The sequence below is a fragment of the Peromyscus maniculatus genome, chromosome 6, assembly GCF_049852395.1.
Source record: "Peromyscus maniculatus bairdii isolate BWxNUB_F1_BW_parent chromosome 6, HU_Pman_BW_mat_3.1, whole genome shotgun sequence".
Taxonomy (NCBI): Eukaryota; Metazoa; Chordata; class Mammalia; order Rodentia; family Cricetidae; genus Peromyscus; species Peromyscus maniculatus.
Genome location: NC_134857.1, coordinates 90,386,527 through 90,411,170, shown reverse-complemented (window position 1 = coordinate 90,411,170; position 24,644 = coordinate 90,386,527). Strand labels below are relative to the sequence as shown.

Below are 24,644 nucleotides of genomic sequence, written 5' to 3'. Positions count from 1 at the left end.
GATAATAGGGAAACCTTTGGAAGCTTTTTGTTTGAGAATAGGTAAGTCAGGTCAAACTGATAGGTCTTCAAGTTTTACAGCAATACTGAGCACACAGGATTTCTCTTTAACTCTGAAGAGGCCTCACAGAGTTTAGGTGAAAGGATGTTCTTTCAAAGTACCAATCAGCAGAAGGGAAAGGCCTTCATCCACTGAAACAGGGAACACATGTCGTCAACTGTACTTATCCTTTGAATTCTGAAAGCACATTAAGAAAGAATAACAGCAGTGCACTGTGCCAACACATTGCTAATTAATAAGTAATTTCGATTCTCCCAGAAGTAAAATATTAATATTTTTTAAATGAAAGTAAGCATCACATGTGATGTTCTAATTGTTATAAAATATTTAATAGTGATATTGGTTTAATTATGTAAGCATCTCATAGTGGTGTAAATACTATCTACATAGTTATACATACTTTCTGCTTTCCCATAGACAAAGGATCTTAAATTAAGGACTATTCCAGACTGCTTGCCAGGCTAGTCTTACAATGCTGATGCCTGCATCTGTGAGATTTAATAGCAAGAAAATGCTCTTTGTTTTCATAAGGAGGGAAAAGTTGCATTTTTCTTACATAAATTTCATTCTTGATGTTATTAGGAGGGATTAGGGTGGAGTTGAAGTAGTCTAAAATTTAATTAACCTAATCCCTTTAACAAGAATTGTTTTCATACTGATAATTCTTTGTAACAACAGTATTATAGATCATACCCACGTGAAATATTTACACTAAATATTTTAGCATATAATCTCCCCTTCAGCTCTATTGGGAATGGTAAGATTTTCAATTCCTTAGCTCTCTTTGTTTTCCTTCTCTCTCACCTATATATAGGACAGGAATGAAATACTCTCCTACCTCCCTTTTATCTCCTCCTCTGCTGATTCTCTCCCAGTGTCACTGTCTCTTGGTAAATTATGTTAATGGCTATCAAATCATCAATCTCCTAAAAGAGTATGACTGCCATGAAATAAGGGAAACAGGGGATTGATTTTTTTTTTTTTTTTTTTTTGGTATCAGCAGTCATTTGGTGTAGATTCTCATTTCAAATGATTTGTTTACCCATCGATTGCAATAAATTGCTGTGCTGCTGAAAATACCCCCTAAGAGAAGAGTCAGATGAAGGACAAACCTGTCATTCTGGTCACCTCCTCTGATGATCCCCTGTGTAAATTACAAATTGTTCTTAATCTGCTCAAATGTCATGTTATCAGCAAGACCTTCCCTGACCTCCCAGTATAAAATTACAATCAGCACCGCTCAACCAAGGCTGCTCTCCGTCAGTTGGCTTTATTTTCGCCGCAGCACCTATCATCACACAGCATAATGCGGCCTTGTGTACTTATTTGCTTAGTGCATCTCCTCCACCTGGGATGGAAGTTCCACGGGAAGCAAGGGCCAGAATTTGTTCCATGCCATATCCTAGGAGCCAAGACAAGCCCGTCTCATACAGTCATATTGAGGGCGATCAATAGGAACTGTTGAATGTATGAAACTTTCATCTTTCGGGTCTGTGTGAAGCTGTGAGAAAATACACGTTTTGTGAGCCTTCACACAGAGCTGCCTGTCCTGCTGAGGACCAGGGAAAGGGTGCTTCTTCCCAAAGGCTGAATCAGAGACCCAGGTTTCCTGTGGTCCTTTATGAAAGGATGAATATAGAGGCGTGAGGTGTCCTCCAAACATCACATGTTTACAATCCTAAGAATAACATCAAGTGGAGGATCTCAAAGAATGCTGTCCATGGCAACAATTCTGTAGGATATAAACAGAGCTTACAAATTTAAGAGGGGCTTGAGTGAGTGAGTGTAGGTATATCCTGTGAAGCTAAGTGAGGTTTCCTATTTCAAGGTTTCTCAGATGCTCATGATGCTCATGAGGGTTTAAACAAAATCTTAAGCTGTTTTTCAAAATTAAAAACAACTCATTGACTCTTAGACATTTTCTCTTGACCAGCCAGTGCTGCTTCTAAGACAAGGCTGTGATACAGGCACCACCACTGGCTTGGGTGTGGAACATATCAGCGGGGCTTGCCAGCTCCACTTCTTACATACTTTAAGTGACTTTGGCAAGTTTCTTAACACTTTTCTATGCTTGATTCTCTCTTCTCTGAAGGAGGAATGACAGATTGCCCAGGGTATGTAAAGTGCCTAAGTGCAAACTGAATGGGGGCTGGGGTGGGCATGGACATCACCATTATTCCATAAAGGGATGAATACCTTTCAGACAGATTTCTTCAGCATTGTTTATGGGGAAGAGTTTATTTTTACTGATGCATCCCCAGGATTAGCCTGATGTTCCTCTTCTTCCTTTGGTCCCAGTACCTTTTCCCCATCTGAGAATCTTCGCACACCTAGGCTGAAGGTGAACAAATATTGTGTTCCACCGAGAGTTAACACAAATGTACGGCAACTCCCTTTACTGTATACAACAAGGCCAGCTTCCTTTGTCCCCACACTCCTGTCCACAGATGAAGACGCTTCTGTCAGGACAAAGGTGCTAGCATCCAAGTTCATGGTGGTGCACATGGCTGCATGCTGACAGGCTTGAAAGTGACCATATTCTAAAAGTAATTTCAAATGAAGGTATGATCTGTGTAAATCTGACCCCTTCCGGTAGAATGTGCATTTACATATATTTGGAATTTATAAATCCTGACAGATTCCACAATATTTATAGCCCTCCATAAAAAGCCTTTGCCAGTTTGCAGAGCTTTGCATTTGACGCTCTGGTATGCTTAAGAGAGTTTAAATAATAATAAATTTGGTGATTTATTCCACCTGGAACAGAAAGTTATCCGCCCCCCCACCTCACCCCCGCCCCAGCTCATTTTGAAGGGGATGCCTATAAATAGTGCCACAGACGCTGGGATCAGGAATAGGGAATTGAAATTTGAGAGAGAAGTACAGCAACATTTCCATTATCACTGATTTCTTGAGTATATTTTTAAAACAGTTCTGTTCCTCACATGATATCCCTTCTCTCCTTTCTCCTGCCTCATCTCAATTATACCTGAGTCTCTCAAACCTGTTGCCAATGTTCAGATTCAATTGCTTTAATGGGAAAGGGGGAAAGAGAGTATTAGCTGACTAGGTAGGAGCAAGGTGCCTCTAGGGAGGACAAAGCAATTCTTCAGTGCTCATCTTGTATTTCATAGGAGTCAGCAGGTAACCGAGTGTCTATATCTACAGTGTAAATTAATTACTTGAGATCCATCTCAGATGATTTGATCAAAAGCTCACAGTTCATGAAAAGAATAGGAAAAGAGTTGTAAGTGCAATTCCAAAAGAAAGACTGAGGACAGTCAGAGAAGGTGGTTTCTTTCAACAATCATGTTCACAAATGCCTAGAACAGGGTGAGGGAATGTAACAATCCCCTCTTATCTATAGTTTCATTCTGCATAGTGCCAGCTACTGGTGGTCAACTGGCATCTAAAATATTAGATGGAAAAACCTAGAAATAAACAGTTTAAGTTTTACATTGTTCACTGTTATAAGTAATGTGATAAGATCTCTTGACTCTTGACTCTATTCCACCAGTTGTGAGGATGAATAGTGCTTTATCTTTGTATTAGCACTGTAGCTATTACTCACTCATTAGTCACTGACCAGCAGTCTTGGCTCTCAGGTCAGCAATCTCAGCATCACAGTATTCATATTCCACTAGCACTATATCAAGAACAGCCACCGAATCACCCATTTACATCATTTCATCACCTATTCACTGTACAGTCTATATCAGTCTCAGAAGAAGAGTATACAAAGATATTTTGAGAGTGACCTCATTCACATAGTTTTCATTATAACACATTGTTCTATTAGGAGTCATTCTTAAGTCCTTATTGTACAAAATTATAAATGACTATTTTCATAGATTAAGTAGGTGTAGGGAAAAAAGAACATATATACTGGGCTTAGTGTGACCAGAGGCTTTAAGTATTCCCTGAGGGTCTTGTAATATGTTCCCTGAAAATAAGGAGAAACTATAACCATTTACTAAACCTGAATAGTGACTTTGGGTGCTATTATTTGCTTTTCTTTTTAAAGAAAGATTTAAGAACCACCAAGTCATTCTCTCCAGATTCTACCAGGGAAAGCTGAGAAGAGGCAGTTAGTGTAGCAGAAGCAGCATTACAACTTGTGACATGACAGGGAGGTTTATTTCCAGCTTCTTGTTTGAGTGGGTTGGAAGGAAGTAGCATTTGTAAGGAGAATAATAATTAACATCCACTGAGAGCTGCCTATGGGCAGATGCAAAATCACAAACACACAAGTGTCTGGTTTGGTGTACAGCACCTTCTTCACTGCCTGGAGCTGGTCCTCCACAATCTGAAGACTCCACATCTGCCGTCAACCAACCACGGAGGGAAGATACAGCGGGGAGGCGGATGCAGAAAGTTGCCAGTGGCAGAACATGACTCCGCCACGTGTAGAGCACAGTGTTCAATTCATTAGAATAAGTGGCATGCAGGTACAATGCTGCAGCCTCCTGCCACCCGCAGGTTCTCATTCCCCTTTCAATGCTCCTCATTTGATGGTATTCAGGTGCTGTGTAGACAAGTCCAGGGATGGTTGCATCTGCACTGCAAACGTACATATTATTCCTTGTCCGTGTTCCCCAAAGAATGCAGTATAGTAACTATTTACATAACATTTACATGTAAATCATCTCCAGATGATTTGAAGTGTGTGGAGGGTATATGCAAATGTTATGCCATTTAAAATTAGGCAGATTTGGGTATCCATGGGGGACCTGGAACCAATGCCTCGAGGATACTGAGGCATAACTACAGTGGGCTTCTGTGTTCCATCACTTGGAACACATCCTCAGCCCAAGACATTCCTGCGCACTCATCTCATATCTGGCTATTAGGATGCCAGATGTTTGGACCAAGCCCCAGAGACCACAGTGTACCACATTTTAATGATTTGTGGTGAATAAAGTAAACGTTTTTTAAACCAGGTTTTATGGAGCAGGGACCCAGTTAAGTATGATGGACTGGGGGCCAAGCCAAGAGAAAGCTGAATGCTGATGAGGATATCCTTGGCTAGAGCGGACAAGGGTGAGCATCTATCATTCATGGCTAATTCTAAAGCCCTGCTTGAAAAGTGAATTGTTAAAGAGCCATCCCTAAATAAGACTTGAATAAGGATGACATCAGTAGACATGCTCAGTGGAAGGGGGAGTTTCAGGAAACCTCAACCGTAGACAAAGAACTCCAGGCAACTAAGCAATCCTGAGAGTGGGAAAAATAATCTTCCCAGGGAAGAGCATGCCAACAGATTATCCAGTACCAAGTGATCAGCCCTGAAAACACACATACAAGTAACATTATATACTGAGCAGATTGTATTTATAGATTTAGGAATAAACACACACACACACACACACACACACACACACACACACACACACGGAGAGAGAGAGTTGGCTTTTTTTTTTTCTTAAGCTGTAAATTTGGGAGAACAAGGGTGCAATGCATGGGAGGAGTAGGAGGAAGCAAATGGAAAGGTAGAAATCATATAATCATATTTTAATTTCAAAAAGTCATAATAAAAAGGAGCCATGTTCTAAGAAAAGTCAAGTCAGGGAGGGATTCCCCCTGCCTTCGTTGCTTCAATGCAAGACCATTCTAGAAGGAAGTAGAAGGACTGAGCTATTAGGCAGTTCTGAGTCTTTGTGCCACTGGGATCACATTATGGGTCTAATACACACAGATAAATAAACTTTTCTTATACTTGGAAGCCCATGGAAAGACAAGAAAGCTACTAGATTAGTTTTACAAATTTAATTTTTATATGTTATGTGTCTAAGTGTTTTGCATGTCTGCGCACCATTTGCATGTCTGGTGCCCATGGAGGTCAGAAGAGAGCATCTGATGCCCTAGAACTAGAGTTACAGACAGTTAGCTGTGAGCTTCCGTGTAGGTGCTGAGGAATTGAGCCTGGGTCTTCTGGAAGAGCAGTCCATGTTCCCAATTGCCGAGTCACCTTTCCAGCTCCCCGTAGTCATTTTTTTTTAGGGCTATTATAGAGAATCCAGTTGGGAAAAGTGAAATGTTTAATGATTGTGTTATTGTTGCTGTTTTCTGTCTTCACTTGTTAACAAACAGCAATAAGGTAAGACTGTGTTGAGCCAACGTTTTCATGAGCCCTCCTTTATTCCTCTTCCCCAGGGCAACCCTTACATGTGCAATAACGAGTGTGACGCAACGACTCCTGAACTGGCACACCCTCCCGAGCTGATGTTTGATTTCGAAGGAAGACATCCCTCCACATTTTGGCAGTCTGCTACTTGGAAGGAGTACCCCAAACCTCTCCAGGTTAACATCACTCTGTCTTGGAGCAAAACCATTGAGCTCACAGACAACATAGTTATTACCTTTGAATCGGGGCGACCAGACCAAATGATCCTGGAGAAATCTCTCGATTACGGACGAACGTGGCAGCCCTATCAGTATTACGCCACGGACTGCCTCGATGCTTTTCACATGGACCCGAAGTCGGTGAAGGATTTATCCCAGCACTCGGTCTTGGAGATCATTTGTACAGAAGAGTACTCCACCGGGTACTCCACCAATAGCAAAATAATTCACTTCGAGATCAAAGACAGGTTTGCATTCTTTGCTGGGCCTCGACTACGAAATATGGCTTCCCTCTATGGACAGCTGGATACAACCAAGAAACTCAGAGATTTCTTCACAGTCACGGACCTGAGGATCAGGCTACTGAGACCTGCCGTTGGGGAAATATTTGTAGATGAGCTCCATTTGGCACGTTACTTTTATGCTATCTCAGACATAAAGGTGCGAGGAAGGTAAGAGAACCCCTGTCTATCTTGAATGGAAATAACTGTGTCCAAAAAAAAAAAAAATACCCACGGTTGGTGACGTTGGTCAATTTTTATTTTATTATTTTCGGAGGGGCACAAACATGCAAGTAGGTTCTAAAGGTGTTTGAGACCTTTTGGTCCAGCAAAGATTTGTAAACCCATAGTCTCTGTCAGTCTTCAGGCATCTTTAGAATTTAAACAAAAGGAAACAAGGTAAGTATCTTGACTGAAGTACAGGAACTCCCTGGTGAGATGAGGCTCAAGTCATCAAGGCCTTGAAGCTGGTTGCTTTGTTAGAGGGGGGAGGGGAAATGAGAGTATGCCTTGCATTTCCCAATGCAAGCAAGAGTCACCATGCAATGATCTAATGATTGTTAGAATCAAAAACATCTGAGAAATAAGATGTGTTTCTGTAAGAGTGCTAAGCTTCCTTGTTTTTTTAAGGTCTTGGACACTTTTGTATTAAAACAACATTTCACATATAACATATGGGCTGGGGAACCCTTCACTTTGTAGGTCAAGGACAGAGGGATAAGAGTTGTAACATCGGTGGTTCTAATGAGGGATACCTTGATTTAATAGTATACTAGAACTACAATTGTGTTACCAAGAATTTTGAAGATGTTTGAATGAAAAATTTCAATGAGAACAAAAACTACCAGCATAAGAGATTTTCATTCAGCAAGGCATGATGGGAGTGGAAGCATGAGATAGTGGGCAGACAAAAAAAGAAAATATAAGCAAAGAGATAATCATTCTTAAAGTGCAAAAATATATGAGAATAAGCATGTAAATGGTACATCTGGCATATTGATCTAGGTAAACATAAATTTAAACAGAAAAATCAGGGGTTCATTCAATTAATGGGCTTTCAGATTCTTCTGGGTCTGCCCAGTCCTCAGAAACTGGAGGTGCTGGAACTCTGATCCTTTAGAGAGTTGCCTGCCACCTATGAGGAAATAAGTGTTTGCTGCTGTTAAGATGAGGGTCATAGTGAGGATAAAGAAAGGGTGGTAAGCTTTCCTGCTAAGCCTGGCATCCAAGGTTACAGGTTGCTAACAATGGAGAGAGAACCTGAGTCTGTGGCCATCTCCTCTGCTTATTCCTGTGTTCCTTGTGACCAGTGAAGAATCTTTAGCTACAGACCCTATTGTCCGCGTTTAACTAAGGTCTTAGTGATAGATGATGACAACATCTTGAAAACAAATTAATATTTTAGAGATTTGTGTCCTAATGTGTCGATACCCACACTGAGCTTGGGTCTATTTGTGTTTAAAGAAGAGTGCATGGATTAGCAGGAGTCTATGAATGGGCAATGGGAAGTTGTCTTATCAGACTTGAATATGTGTTGTACCAAAATGCCCATTATGTTCAGAAACACCTTAGTAAAAGACTATCAATTTAAAATGTCGTCTTTTCCAATCTCAAGTGCATATACAATATGAAAATATTTGATATTTTTAATGATAGCATAACAACATCAAATGACAAATATTCAATATGGCTGAAAGAATTAAGCTTTAAATTAATAGCCTGAGATTTGTGTGCTTTTGCAATGTTAAATTCAGGTAGGTCAGTTTCCGGCAGTCTGAGGACTCCTTAATCTGATATTGAGTTTCTGTAGACCACTGCCCCAAATACTAGAATTTGGCTCTGTCAAAAAGGCAACCTTTTGGAGGTTTCCAGTTATGAAATAACCACAGCAGGAGCTTAGTTTTGCTATTGGAAATTCATTTCTCCTTCCTGTGATTCTTTGAAAAAGTATAAAACACATTTTCAAACTAAGGACAGCTTTATGCATGCTCCATTGGAGTTAGACAGGCCACCTCTTAAGGATGGCATGCCAAGAACATTGAATCCCTCCAGACTTCTCACCTTTCTCTTAAGTCTCACCTTGGCCATGACCTCCAGCTGCTTTTCACTGGCTTGAGGAGTTAGCAGGACCCAGATTTCATCAAGCCCCTGAATCTCACCTCCACTGTCATTCCTGTTCACCAGTTAGCTGCAAGCTGGTGAGAAGCAGCTGGGCACAAGAGAAAGGGCCAGTGGAGGTGAGGCAGGTCCATACGGTGCTGCTCCGTCACCTCCACACTCTGTCCAAATCCTTCGGGGCAAACCGATGCTGGCATGTACTGCACTAGGCACCAGATGGCTGGAGTATTTTTAGTCCTGGGGGAGGGACTAAAGAAGCAAGGCCTGATGGCTCTGGCATGTCTCCAGCTTTCAAGTTATGTAAGGAATATTTGCTCATGATGGAGTCACTAAATGGAAAACTGAGCAACAGTGCTTTATTAGGCCTTTCAGCCTAGAAACTGATTATTTTACCATTGAAAAATTCAGGATCCATGCCCTTGGCTGTCTTTCCTTGAAACAACAAATCATCTAGAGAAAGATTAGATTGACTATCAGTTGATGGTCTCTGTGGGAAAGTTCTAAATTTTCCAAACTGTAAGCAAGGGCATTATTTCCTGCATCTTGACTTTCCATCCCATGGTCTCACAATCACACAATCTTATATGCCTGTACAGGTCTTTTTCCAGGAATAATAATGACATTTTTCTGTTTGTCACTTTCAATACCATCCAAGCAAAAATGTAGGAATTTATGTCAATTGTTATATAAATTTTGTATAGAGAACAGATATAAATATTTGCAACACAGCCCACAGAAAGTATATTTTTCCATCTTGAAATATTAAACTATGAAATGGAAATAGTTGAAGATATAATGTAAATATATATATATATATATATATATATATATGTAGATTTTATAATGACTAGTTTATTTAACATAAAAGCAACATTTTGACTGTCATTAGATTAATGGATCATTTAGGACAGTGGTTCTCAACCTGTGGCTTGTGATCTACACAGGATTTCACATATCAGATATCCTGGATATCAGATATTTACATTATAATTCATAACAGCAGCAAAACTACAGTGATGAAGTAGCAACAAAATAATGTTATGGCAGCGGAGGGGTCACCACATCATGAGTAACTATAGTAAAGGGTCGCAGCATTAGGGAAGTTGAGAACCACTGGTTTAGGACCTTTTTAACATGGGATATATCCAGTATCTACTGAGCTGGTGACAAAAATTCTAATATTATCATAAAATGTATTTCTCTTTTGCTACATGCTTATTTTGCTTTCATTTTCCTCTTGAGTATTTATCAAGATAATGGAGGAAAAAGAGGAAGCTATGCTGTTGGCAATCTCAGTAACTCCATAGCACTTACATTGTTCAATAAACCTAATAATCTTCATGGGCTAATTCTGACTTATGGCTGTCCTGCTTCAGTAAATCAGGGTGATTTTCTCTAGTGAATAATAGAGAAGTGCCGTGTGCCAGTACCTTAATTAAAGAGCCACTCTCTTAGTCTTGATCTCATTTTAATTTACAGGGTAATACTACAATAATATCACTAATGGAAGGTACATTAAAGGGCATCAAGTAGCATTAACTGTATTAAATTATGGTACTTGTGTTAATTAACTGCTGAAGCAAGATGGTTCTAATGGCCAAAAGTTCGTCTAGTGCATAAATAAAACGTACCCAGATGAAAGGTGAGAGGAGAAATGAAGAGTACATGTTTGTTCGGAACATTTTTTTTTTCATACAGACAGGGGGTTAAATCCAAAAGTCATTAAATATATAATGTCCAAAAGGTTCCTTAGCTACGCAGTGGGAGGTTTAAATTTTCAAGTACCATGTTTCTTTCTAAGCTTTCTTTCCTCAATTAAGTTAATTAAAACGGAATACTTGTCAGATGCACAGGTTTTATCAGAATATAAACTCACCATTCCTTTTTGTTTCTTTGAGGTAAGACTGAGAAAGTAGTGTGATTTATTATAATAGTTTTTTTTAACTCTAAAAGATAAATGAGCATTTGGTAATAAGCCCATTTGTTTTTGAGATGTATTATCAGCAATGTATCAAACTACTGGCTTTGGACATTGGATAATAGAATTTCTCCTTTAACAACATAAACAGGAAGGTAGAATGGAAAGAAATATTCAAATCTGATCAACATCTCAATTGCTTGTCTTTTACAATACATTCTTAAAGGCAATTCATACCTTTTCAGTGGTATTTATTCATTTCTCATCCCATTCAGTGTCTACACTGCTTCCTTCACAGGCTGGCTGTCAAAATAACAAATAGTCTACAGTTAAGCTTATCCATAGCATAGATTTCTGAGGCTTTCTTTGATTCAAGTGCAAAGATGTTAGATAGAAAATTCCAGAAATGAGTAATTAATAAGTTTAATTGAATTTTGTTATAGAATATGGTTATAATTATATTTACTATGGATTATAATTGTTAAACACTGTGTGACATTTTTAACTTAAACTTTATAGGTATGTACACATAAGAAACAAACATAGTATGTATGGGACTCAGTGCTCTCTTTCATTTTAGACACCCTTGGGGGTTTTGAAATATAACCGTGTCCTAATTACGGAAATCAATTGAAATTTATGTTTGTTTACATATTTGTCTTTCCTCATTCCATTGATTTCCCCTAAGAAAAGAGTCTGAGGAAATTAGCACAGAAGCTCTACTTCAACATGCTTTTCTGAGCATTCTTAACTGCCCCACCCAGTCTCCTTTTCCAGAATGCAGGGCATAAGAGACCGATGACAGAGCCTCTTCACCAGGGCGATAGAGAGAGCAAGACTCCCTACATTCTCACTTTCTGGAGTCAAACTTAACAGCCATAAACCCCGACTGTTCAAATGTCAACACCTTGGGTTTTTCTGTAACTAGGACAAGGTGAAGAAATTAATACCAAAGTATGTAACCTTGAGTAAGCAAGAACATTTGTGAAGGGAGCTGGAGAGATGAGTCGGCAGGTAAGAGCACTGGCTGCTTCTCCAGAGGACATGAGATTTGATTCCTAGCACCTTCAAGACAGCTCACAACCATCTATAATTCCACTTCAAGGGGATCCATGTCCCCTCTTCTGACCTCTATGGGCACCAGGCACACACACGGTGCACGGACATACATGCAGCCAAACCACCCATTTAAAAAAGGAGCATTTGTGAAACTTTTAAAGTGTGTAGACAATTTTGAACTTTAAAAAATATTTGGAAAACATAGTGTCATGCAAAATTGATTCACCAGCGACAAAAGGGGTGTCAGTTTTTGTGTGGGTTCTCTAACTGTCATTCTTAGCCACAACTAGGATAAACTTACCAATTTATGTTTCACGGTTCATGTAGGAAGCATAGTGCAACACACAAGTGTGTGTGTCTTTGTCTTCTCCTCAGTCAGTCCTAATTACTGAAGTTGGGCTTTGCAACTGCTTAGCAAATTCTGCTCTTTTAGCCTCTTCCTTTTACTCTGTTATCAATTCACATTGATCTTCCATCATGGGGCAAATGCTGGGTTTATCTGTAGACATATGGCAGTGCACAAGGCATAGTCTCTGCCTTCAGAGAGCTCAGAACCTGGAAGGGCATAGGCAATATGGACTAAGTGCTCTTATTATGTGCTTTTTATGTTTCTCATTATTATAACAAATTTGAAAGTGGGTAACTTTGGAAGAAAACAGGCTTACTTATATTTCAATTGTGGGAGTTTATGGAGCTGCATATGATGACTTCCTCTTGTGGGCATGGTCCCAAGGCAGCCTAGGACATTGAATGGCATGAAACTTGGGGAGTGAGTGCATTTCTTCTGGTCTTGCTATTCTGTAAAGCCACTGGTATTCAATTGAGGGCATTCTTGCTGATCCCCTTATCTAATCCTAACCACTTCCAAAGCCTCATCTCTGAAAGCCATCATTAAGTTATTTCTATCCTCTTAATACTGCACAGTGGATTAAAGTTCAGTACATGAAGTCCCAGGAGACACATTCAAACCATATCTAATCCATAGCACTACATGAATTCTTAGGAAATAAAAGAACTATTAATTTAATGAGAGAAGACTAGTAAAAAGTTTGATAAGATCTAACATTTGTATGGTATCTTGAAATGTGTGGTGTAGTGTGCCAGGCAGCCAGGACAAACTGGAATTCTGGGCAGACGAATCATGCACAAAACAGCAGGGCTTGTTAAGGAATTCCAAATAAAAAAGGAAGTGTAGAATCCTGAGAGATTCCTTCCCATCTTTTCCCAATGGACCGTCATCATCTTTAAGAAGTGTTAAAGGATTTCTACATCTTCCTTTTGCAGTTGCTCATGTTATATTTCATCTAAATTTATAAATTTTCACATGTGAGTTGACTACTGAGGAGAAACATTTTAAGACAGTAGTAGAAAATATTCCATTGTGTGAATACTGAAAGCTGTAATATTTCTTAACTTAGGAGCAATTATGACTCCCAGACATGGTGCTCAAGTTGAAAGTCAAAAAAAGCTCTTCAAATCCTCGGAAGCCAGCACAAGGTGATTCTCTCGTAAAGCCAACAAGGGCCTGAGAACCAATTACAATCTGAGCAAGGACTGAGAAGAGATTCCTTAGTCCATTGAAGGGACGGCAGGGCTGGTGGATGGTGGCTTTAACATAGGGAATAAATACTGAAGCAGGGTTTGAAGCCATTAGTGGCTTAGCTAGCTATTTGTGTTGTACCATTCCTTGTGTGATAGCAGGAATCCAAGGTGAGATTTCAGTTCAGACACTTAAGTGGGCACTCTACTATTTCAAAGAGGTTTGAATGATTAATTCTCACATTATGTGGAGTGGGTAAAACTTGGGCAAAGGACACATCTATTTATGAAAAAAGTTCATTTATAAATTATTCCTGAACCCCATAGAATACTGGGAAATACAAGGAAATTGAGAAATAATTTGAGAAAACCAAGCTAGAGGCCAACGTGCTCGTCCTCATCAATACGGGAGTAATAACCTTAGCTTTTGTGTAACCTGCAGCTTCCAAGATTCTTGTTGACTATTTAACTTCTGTTGATGCTCAATGGGACTTGCTAGACAGGTGGATTTAAATTGTTTTACAGGTGAGAAAAGAGAGGGCCAGTGATGTTTCATGATTTCTTTTATCTGACATCACTCACATCATCAAGAGTCAAAGTCAACCTCCTGACTGGAGTGGTCTGTAGTCCAAGTCTACAGCCACGGTAGCCTGAATGGAGCTTGATAAACATAGGAGACTCAGAACAACCCTAAAGGATCTCCTTGTAAACAGCAAAGCAAACCATTACCTCTTAGATCTTTGCCATTCACGGTGTGTTCAGGAGTCATGGGCTCCTTGAGTTTTTCTGCTTACTCTTTCACCACACGGTCTGTCTGTTCTCTGCTATTTGCTCTCTAACTTCTTAATTTTACCTTCAGCAACTTTAAAGTTGGGAGTGAGCTAAATTGCTTTACTGTATTAGATACAGGAACTTTACTGCCAAAGTCCAATTATGGTAATACTGTGCTATTTTCTGAGAGAAGAAATGAATTTTCTGAATATTTTCTCCCATACATCTCTGAAAATTTGAATACCTCCCACTGCATTTCATTAAAATAAATCATCAAAAAAAAACACAACAGGTAACTGATATTATTGGAGGAACTTGGAAATGGTGAGTGGTGCTAGCCTTTTTCAAAGGCAGCTCATCCTTCACATGAGGACCTCTGGTTTTCCTTTTGACATTGTGTATCATTTACTCATTCTGCCTTCTAGAAGATCACTGACTAAATGCACTGCCTATTTTGTAACATGCAATTTCATAAATGTATATTAGGTGATCCTGTCACACAAGTCTCTTTTTTCAAGTTAAATGGATTTCTAACTATTCCATTATCAAAACTTTCATTGCTCTTGTTTTAAAAGAAGAATGAAGTCCCATAACTAAGAATATTCAAAATAAAGATTTGATGACCACATATTAAAAATAAAAAGCAGCACTGCACCTGGCTGTTACTTAGGCAGTGGGACCACTAGGGACAAAGTTGGTTACAAAAACTCATTTTGGAAGACAACTGGTGGCCATTCTAACTTCAAACATATTTTTTATATCTTTGAAAATTTTGAATTATAAAGAGAATCTATTCATAAGTATGTCATTTTTCTTTGAGTTTTCTGACATTAAAAGCAGAGGATGTATTTAATAATGCCTTCATTTAAACTATAAACCCTGGGAATAGAGGCCCCGACTGTCTCTGCCCCGAGGTATTTATAGAAATGCCAAGGGGTGGAGCAAAAGACGTCCCCCTGGCACAGCCAAGTAAAGACCATCTCAGACACCTGCACTCAGGCCTGTGGTCCTAATCATTCTCTCTATGCAGACCTGCTGAGTAAAGCCACTAGGAACCAGAAAATGGGCTCCCACACAGTGGTGGCACAAGCCTTTAATCCCAGCACTCAGGAGGCAGAGGCAAGTGGATCTCTGTGAGTTCGAGGCCAGCCTGAGCTACTGAGTGAGTTCCAAGAAAGGTGCAAAGCTACACAGAGAAACCCTGTCTCCAAAAAAAAAATCCCAAACAAACAAAAAAAGAATTTCCTATCTCACTTAACTTAGCATTTGTATAAAATAATACAACCACATGGGCAGGCCTAAAAAACACCTGGGGATGGACTTAGAACTCTGAGCCATATTCTATATCCGATTTCCGAATTTAGTGGTGGTCATTTCCCCCAACAGTCTTGCAGAAAGAGAGAGGTGGGGTGAAGAAGATTAGAAGCATTTCCAGATGCATTTAGAAATGTTGGTCATGATCTAATATTTACTAGTATAGTTTTGTAGATCTATATGCAATGCCTCAGTAAGAAGACCTTTCCCATTAGCCTCCAAATGGAAGAATAGAAATTTATTGCTGCAATTTGATTGTGGGGGTTAATATATGTTAAGTCACCAAGTCGCTCTTAGAACTAAATATGTTAGTTTAATCGGGAGTTGCCCCAGTGCAGACAACCTTGCTGTTGCTGGTTTCTGCCTTCATTTTATAGACAGGGAAACTTCACCCAAACGAAGTTAACAGTAAGTGACAAAGAGGGGGTGATTTAGAAATTGTTGTGTTGGCTTTTGTTGAATTTATTTCTAATTTGGAAAATAGTTGTTATATAGAGAGACAGTCTTAAAATATATGGTATGACAACCTCAAAAAAATCATATTACCCAAAGATCCTGACCCAAAGCATTAAAACTGAGATAGGTACGCTGATGGTCCTTTATGATACTGTGGTTGTACCTAGAAAAATAAGCATTGAGCTGGAAATACAAAGAGAGTAAATGATATAAACTATTGAGTTTTCAAAATAATTATTTATCTCAATGAATCATTGGTTATGAATCAAAAGTAGAAGTAGGTCTTGTACTCATAACTCCTGGAGAATGCAGGTTCTGTCAAAAGAAACAGAAGCAGTGTCTCCCTTCTAAAAATGAGACTATCTTCCTATATTCCAAAGAATTAGTCTACAAATACCCTAATTCTCAATGCATTTGAAAGTCCTCACACTTATCTCTTTCAATGAAAATCATAATGCTGAGTATATTACCACAGTAAACATTACCATTCTATTTAAACCTAAGCCTTCAAAACACACATAGCTGATATCTCTCTCTCTCTCTCTTTCTTTCTCTCTCTCTCTCTCTCTCTCTCTCTCTGTGTGTGTGGGGGTGTGTGGGTGTGTGTGTGTCTGTGTGTGTGTGCACATGCCCTTGTGTATGTGCGCATATATGTGTATACTAATACACCCTGAGAACTAGTATTCACAGAAATCATGTTGGGTAATACAGTTCCTTAAAAAACTAGATTATTGGACTTTTATTGTGATAAAAGAAAATAAAAGAAAACATCTAGAGACTGTTCATGCATGTGTATGTATACATATGTGTATGTGCATATGCATTTGTCTAAGTGTTTAAATAGTGCTAAGAACAGATTGATTTTTTTCAGCACAAACTAATTTTAACTTACATCCTCTCTACAATGTCACTACATTAAATGAAAGGCTAGCTTTGATATGGACTTTCATCAATTTTTGCTGCCTTTTATTTTTACATCGCAAAGTACCAGATATCTTTTAAAAAGCATAAGAAAAAAAGTACCAAATTGGAGTAGATAGGAAGGAGTTTTTTTGTTTTGTTGTTTTGGTTTAGGCTAGAGAAATTATGATGGGGGCCTCATCATAGTTGTAAAATATAAACTACCAAGTGGTGCAATCTGGTGCATTCTGAGATAAATAGAGATGGTAAAGGCTTTTGATCTCTCTAGATGTGAGCTCCTCACACTCTACTGCAGTAAGTTAAAATTGTGTTTTTAAAGGAAATTGAGATGAACTAGTAATTAATACACACTTCCATTTGATTTGGGTGATATTATTAAACTCACAAGCTTATTTTAGTTAAACACACACATTTGAGCCCGGGGAGGCAAAGCTAAGGGTCTCATCTTGTCTTGGAAACATGTTGCTGTCCTATTTGCTTCTACTTGTTTGAGACGACCAGAATACCAGGGAAGCAGCTCTGTTACAACATATTGGTGCCATCCATGTATAATTATAGATCCTGCAGGGCTGCTGGGAACAGGGAACAGATGGGGGGAGGGTGGGCCAAGAAAGGGTAGGAGGGGGAGTCTAAGAGGTCAGAGATTTGGCAGGTTAGGAAAAGCCAGCATGGTGAACTCCTGTACTGGATTTATATAGGCAGTGTGTGTGCCAAATAGGGAGTCATAACATCACAAGAATCATTTATTTTAGAACTGAAAGAAATCACAGAAATAATTTCATCTAACTCCCTTTTCAGACTGAAGCAGAATATACTTAAATGAATTGGCCTAGAATAATATTATTGTGTAACTAGAATCTAGGCCCCAAATGGACTCATGCTCTACTAGTTGGTCTGTACCTAAAACTGTTAAGTATGTACCTACACATATTAGAAACTCTGTAGACGAGTATTAAAGGTCTGAGTGAATTTTTCTAAGACATTCTTCTGCAAGAAGACACATGAATAGTCATTTGGCATATTGGCACTCTGCCCTTTTGGCATCCTATGGCCACCATTGCATATTTCACACCTGTGACCAAGTGAACAAGAGAAAAACATATTTTTGTCTAGTGCTATTTCATCCAACTCCACCAGACATCTAGAACTTCAGATCTCAATCCACTGTTCAAATTTAAGGAATATAATTTAATTACCTCAGATATCAATGTAAATGTCCAAACAAGTGCGTAAATGAATACCATGACACACCATTTTTGTTTCTGGTCCTTTCCGGACTATCCAGTGAGGATGGGGTAGGCTTCAGCAAATGATTTTCCAAAAACTAGACATTAACAAGTAAGAAGACAAGAATATGAAGAAGAGAAGGGGGAAGGGGAGGAAAAAGAAATGGGAGGAGGAAGAAGAGGAAGAGAAGAGTATTATTCCTCAGTCTTACACCACACCCCAAAATTAACTTAAAATGAATCAAAGATCTAGAAGTGAGTCCTAAAACTAATAAGCATTTAGAGGAAAACATGGCAAAATTTTACAACACTGAATCCAGCAAAAATGTCTTGGATAGGACACTAAAGAGTTGACTAAAGAAAAAATTCGTTTGAATTTTGTCAAATCAAAAATCTGCATGTCTCAAAGGTCATTATGAACCGAGTAGAAAGTCAGCCCACGGAAAGAGTTAAAATGTTGGAAATCACACCAATAGTATAAGCTGAAAGAATAGGACTTGGAGTAGAGAATACACTATAAAAATAAACTTGTGATGTTTTATTCTTCTGAAATAAAGGTGTTTTGGGATGAGAGAAGTGTGAGAAAGGAAGGGAGGGAAGCAAAGAGAGAAGTGGAAGAGGGACAGAGGGAGGGGGAAGGAAGAAATGGTTTTTGTGAAGATTAAAGATACAGGAGGACTCTAAAGCAGTATACTGCAGTCTTCAGAGGGGATGAGCTGTAATGTCTTGCTGCAGAATGGGTCTCCAGCTCCACCAGGGCTCCTCAGATACTCTCTAGTTTGCAGAGTTCTGCCTATTTCTTCAGTTACTGGAGATTTGGGGAGTCACCAGGTCAAAGACTTTGAGATGGGGCTTTTCTGTACCCCAGGAAGACTCACAGTATCAAACCTCCTAAACTGTGTGTAGAGCTGGTATCAAAGAACAATTTAATTAGCAGATTCTTTATCTCATCACTAAGAGGATGTAAAATATATAAAATCCTGAAATGTTGAAATGTGTAACAGAATCAATCAATCTCTCTCTCTCTCTCTCTCTCTCTCTCTCTCTCTCTCTCTCTCTCTCTCTCACACACACACACACACACACACACACACACACACACACGGATGCGAAGTCTGAAATGTCTATAAGTATAAAAAGAATGGGGACATTATAATAACCATTTGATTAAAGCTATTATAGACTTTTTTTTCTATCTTTATAACTTTTTGGGAGAAAGGAGAGATGGCTCAGAGGGTAAAGCACTTATACTACAAGCTGGAAGTCCAGTTTAGATCCCCAGAACCTATATAAAAAGCACGTAAGTGTGGTAGCCTGCATGTAATCCAGTTCTCTGGTGGAGGACACAGAGTCCCAACATCAAGCTGGCTATGAATAGCCACAGGATTCAGTGAGAGACCCTATATCAGTGTATCATGTAGAGATGGATTGAAGAGAACACTTGCAGTCAACTTTGGGCCTTTTGTGAAATGTACTGACACACATATGGACTCACATGCATTCAAACACACCTACATACATACATGTACAACACATATACATACAAAAGAGAGTAGCTTGGTCTTGGGTTAAGAAGCAAAAAGTAACCCATTACATTTAGTTTACTTGAAATGATATTGTACATTATGTGAGAACACAGCAGTTGGTGGTTTACAAAGGAGTAAAATGTCCTTTAGCTGGGACTCAGACTCCATGGCATCTCATCCCAGAACTGGAATACGGAAAGTAACATTCTGGCTACATAACATCTTCCCTATGTCCCTTTGATGAATTTTCTTTAAATGTAAATGTAAAAAAAAAAACACAGATATAAGCACTTGCATATTTTATTCTTGCTAGTTTGTGGCAATGTGCCATTTCCTACAGAGAAAGATGAATGGCCACAGTTCCTGTCTTCAAGATGCTACCATCTGCATGGACTGACAGATACTTCAACAGGAAAATTATAAAGCAACATGGCCTGTGCCATAATAAGGTTTCTGTGGCAACAGTGAACAGAATGAGGGGTGCCAACCAATACCTCTGGGATGAGAGATGCTGGCCAAAAGACGAGCTGATATTCTCATCCTCATCAAGGCTATCACTGTAAACTACTACTACAATGAAGTGAAGTTATATGAAATTACCATGATTAATAAGTAAAAAAAAAATGTTATAGAGTGATTAAAAATACCTATTGTTTTATTTTTGTGTGAGATAAATACACAAACTTAGATACATTTTTGTTCCCATTCCCTTAATATAAGCATATCCAAAAAAAATTAGCTCATGGTATGGTTATCTCAGATATAGGAAAGCATTGAGTAAAGTGTGGATTGGCAAACCTACATGCTATTTAATCACAGTGAACAATAGGCTCAATTTTCAATACAAAGTTAATCCTGTTTTCATTAAATATAAATGTTCTTTGTGGGAAACAAGAATCCTGAAAAAGCAGAGGGATCTCTCTCAGGGTTACACGCTGTATCTTTGTTTAAAATCAATGCGTTTTAAACAAGAAGCTTCTTTTCAATTTGGCTGCTTCCTCCTGTTCTTGATATTGACTATTCTATTACCTTTTCCTACAAACAACAGCAAAGGCAAAGATTCCTGTATTTTTACTTCCAAATTGAGATGCCAAGGGAAATTACATGCCACAGGGATGTTTTTTACACATAGTAGAGTAAGAAAATATCACACAGTGTCCTTTATTTGTTAACCAGCTCTGGTTCTAATGAAAAGGCCGCAGTGGGTGACTTTTTGCCAGCCAGACCCTCCACTGGCTGCTAGATGGGATGTAGAAAATCACAGAACTTAAGTTCTATCTTAGTGTCTTAGTCCCTTCAACTGTAAGATGGACAAAGGCTTCCCAAGCTGATGGGCTAAAGCTTATTAATATAAGGGAAATGGAACTATATAAATACACACTTTATTTTACTAAAACACTCATGGATGCAGCCAGAATGTACTGTCATCACTTTGAAAAACGCTGTGGTTTGTTTTTAATATTATTTCTTCCATTCATCTCACAGCACATTGTCTTTATCTCAACCTGATGATTAGTTTTTCACCGCTATTTCTACCTTTCCGCTATTTCCACCTTTCTATCATGATGGGCTGAGCTTAAAACTATACTAATCTGCCCTTCTGGACCAGAGGTGAGTGCCTGGGTCCAGCCCGGACCCCATCCCTGGCCACCAGCCACCCCGGGAGGACCTGCCCAGCTTGGCGCCGGGTTCTGGCCACTGGGCAGCTCCCCTTCTAGCCCCACCGGGAGGGATCCCCATTTCCAAGCCCCCGGCAGCCCCTGCAGTCTCCGCGCCCTGCCCCCACGCCCATCTGCCCAAGACCCCACCCACTTCCTGAGACTTAGAGACCGGCCCCCAGCTCCCAGCCTGCCCCCGACGACTTCCCTTCTGGACCAGAGGTGAGTGCCTGGGTCCAGCCCGGACCCCATCCCTGGCCACCAACCACTCCTGAGAGGCCTGCCCAACTTGGCACCAGGTTCTGGCCACCGGGCAGCTCCCCTTCTAGCCCCACCGGGAGGGATCCCCATTTCCAAGCCCCCGGCAGCCCCTGCAGTCTCCGCGCCCTGCCCCCACGCCCATCTGCCCAAGACCCCACCCACTTCCTGAGACTTAGAGACCGACCCCCAGCTCCCAGCCTGCCCCCGACAACTTCCCTTCTGGACCAGAGGTGAGTGCCTGGGTCCAGCCCGGACCCCATCCCTGGCCACCAGCCACCCCGGGAGGACCTGCCCAGCTTGGCGCCGGGTTCTGGCCACCGGGCAGCTCCCCTTCTAGCCCCACCGGGAGGGATCCCCATTTCCAAGCCCCCGGCAGCCCCTGCAGTCTCCGCGCCCTGCCCCCACGCCCATCTGCCCAAGACCCCACCCACTTCCTGAGACTTAGAGACCGGCCCCCAGCTCCCAGCCTGCCCCTGACGACTTCCCTTCTGGACCAGAGGTGAGTGCCTGGGTCCAGCCAGGACCCCATCCCTGGCCACCAGCCACTCCTGAGAGGCCTGCCCAACTTGGCACCAGGTTCTGGCCACCGGGCAGCTCCCCTTCTAGCCCCACCGGGAGGGATCCCCATTTCCAAGCCCCCGGCAGCCCCTGCAGTCTCCGCGCCCTGCCCCCACGCCCATCTGCCCAAGACCCCACCCACTTCCTGAGACTTAGAGACCGGCCCCCAGCTCCCAGCCTGTCCCCGACTGCCATTCTGGACCAGAGCTTGCCCCTGACTTCCCTTCTGGACCAAAGAGTTGGACAAGAGAACTCCCTTTTGGACAAGAGAGAGAGTCTTCCTGAGTCTGTCAGATCTTTGTGAAACAAGTCCACTGATAAGACCAAGAAGGAATCACAAGGAGATGGGCAGACGTCAAAGCAGAAGTACATACAGCAAAATGAAGAGCAATACAGCATCACCAGAACCTAGCTCGCCTCCAACATCTAGACCTGAACACCAAAAATTGGAAGAAGCAGAAGAAAGTAGCCTTATGAGTAACTTCATGAAGAAGGTAGAGGCTTGTGTAGAGGAAAAGACAAGAAAATTGGAAGAACGCTGTAAACAACTAGAGGAAAGGGCAAACAAATTAGAAGAAAACAATAAAGCCCTCCAAGAAAACAATAAAGTCCTGGAAGAAAACATTAAAATCCTGGAAGAAAACAATAAAGCACTGAAAGAAAATCATGAAAAAGCAATGAAACAAACAAAGGAAACAGTCCAAGATCTGAAAAGGGAAATTGAAAAAATGAAAAAGACACAAACAGAGGGAATGCTGGAAATAGAAAACCTGAGTAAAAGATCAGGAACTTCGGATGCAAGTATAACCAACAGAATGCAAGAGATGGAAGAGAGGATTTCTGGCATTGAAGATACAGTAGAAGAAATAGTTCCATCAGTCGAAGGAAACACTAAAGCCAACAAAGTCATGAACCAAAATGTCCAAGAAATCTGGGACACCATAAAAAGACCAAACTTACGAATTATAGGGATAGAAGAAGGTGAAGAATACCAACTCAAAGGCACAGAAAATATATTCAACAAAATTATAGAAGAAAACTTTCCCAACTTAAAGAAGGAAATGCCTATGAAGATACAAGAAGCCTATAGAACACCAAACAGACTAGACCCCCAAAAAAAGTCCCCTCGACACATAATAATTAAACAACTAAATGTACAGAATAAAGAAAGAATATTAAGAGCAGCCAAGGAAAAAGGCCAAGTGACCTATAAAGGTAAGCCCATCAGAATAACACCCGATTTCTCAATGGAGACTTTGAAAGCCAGAAGGACCTGGACAGATGTAATGCAGACACTAAGAGACCATGGACGTCAGCCCAGACTAATATACCCAGCAAAACTTTCAATCATCATAGACGGAAGGAACAAGACATTCGAAGACAAAGCCAGATTTAAACAATACCTATCCACAAACCCAGCCCTACAGAAAGCACTAGAAGGAAAATTCCAACCGAGGGAAGTCAGATACACACTTGAAAACACAGGCAATAGATAAAGCCACAACAGTAAACCCCAAAGAAGAGAAGTACACACACACTACCACCAAAAATAACAGAGATGAAGAATCACTGGTCATTAATATCCCTTAATATCAACGGACTTAATTCACCTATAAAAAGACATAGACTTACAGAATGGATACGAAAGCAGGACCCATCCTTCTGCTGCATACAAGAAACACATCTCAAATTCAAAGATAGACACTACCTAAGAATAAAAGGCTGGGAAAAGACTTTTCAATCAAATGGTCTTAAGAAACAAGCAGGGGTAGCCATCCTGATATCCAACAAAATAGACTTCAAACTAAAATCAATCAAAAGAGATCAAGAAGGACATTACATCCTCGTCACAGGAAAGATCGACCAAGATGAAGTTTCAATTCTGAACATATATGCCCCAAACATAAGGGCACCCACATATGTAAAAGAAACATTACTAAAGCTTAAACCACATATAAAACCCCACACATTAATAGTGGGAGATCTCAACACCCCACTTTCACCACTGGACAGATCTCCCAAATCGAAACTTAACAGAGAAATAAAGGACTTAACCGATGTCATGACCCAATTGGACCTAATAGATATCTACAGAACATTCCATCCTAACAAGAAAGAATATACTTTCTTCTCAGCACCCCATGGAACTTTCTCTAAAATCGACCACATACTTGGCCACAAAGCAAATCTCAACAGATACAAAACAATCAGAATAACCTCCTGTGTTCTATCAGATCACCATGGTTTAAAGCTAGATTTCAACAACAACAAAAACTACAGAAAACCTACAACCTCATGGAAACTGAATAATGCTCAACTGAATCACCAATGGGTTAAGGAAGAAATAAAGAAAGAAATTAAAGACTTCCTAGAGATCAATGAAAATGAAGACACCACATACCCAAACTTATGGGACACTATGAAAGCAGTGCTAAGAGGGAAATTCATAGCACTAAATGCCCACATAAAGAAGTTGGAGAAATCGCACACTAGTGAATTAACAGCACATCTGAAAGCTCTAGAACAAGAAGAAGCAAAGTCTCCCAGGAAGAATAGACGCCAGGAAATTATCAAAGTGAGAGGTGAAATTAATAAATTAGAAACTAAGAGAATAATACAAAAAATTAATGAAACAA

At 40.1% G+C, this 24,644-nt stretch overlaps 1 protein-coding gene across 8 annotated transcripts in view; it reads left to right on the top strand.

Moving 5' to 3' along the window:
• Ntng1 (netrin G1) overlaps positions 1-24,644 on the top strand; it is a 351,363-nt gene that overhangs the window by 192,066 nt on the left and 134,653 nt on the right. For all 8 annotated transcript variants that reach the window (XM_015998105.3, XM_015998106.3, XM_042279763.2 and 5 more), the window contains exon 3: positions 6,214-6,854. In XM_015998105.3, the coding sequence (XP_015853591.1) occupies positions 6,214-6,854 (641 nt within the window). The remainder of the gene's footprint in view (positions 1-6,213; positions 6,855-24,644) is intronic.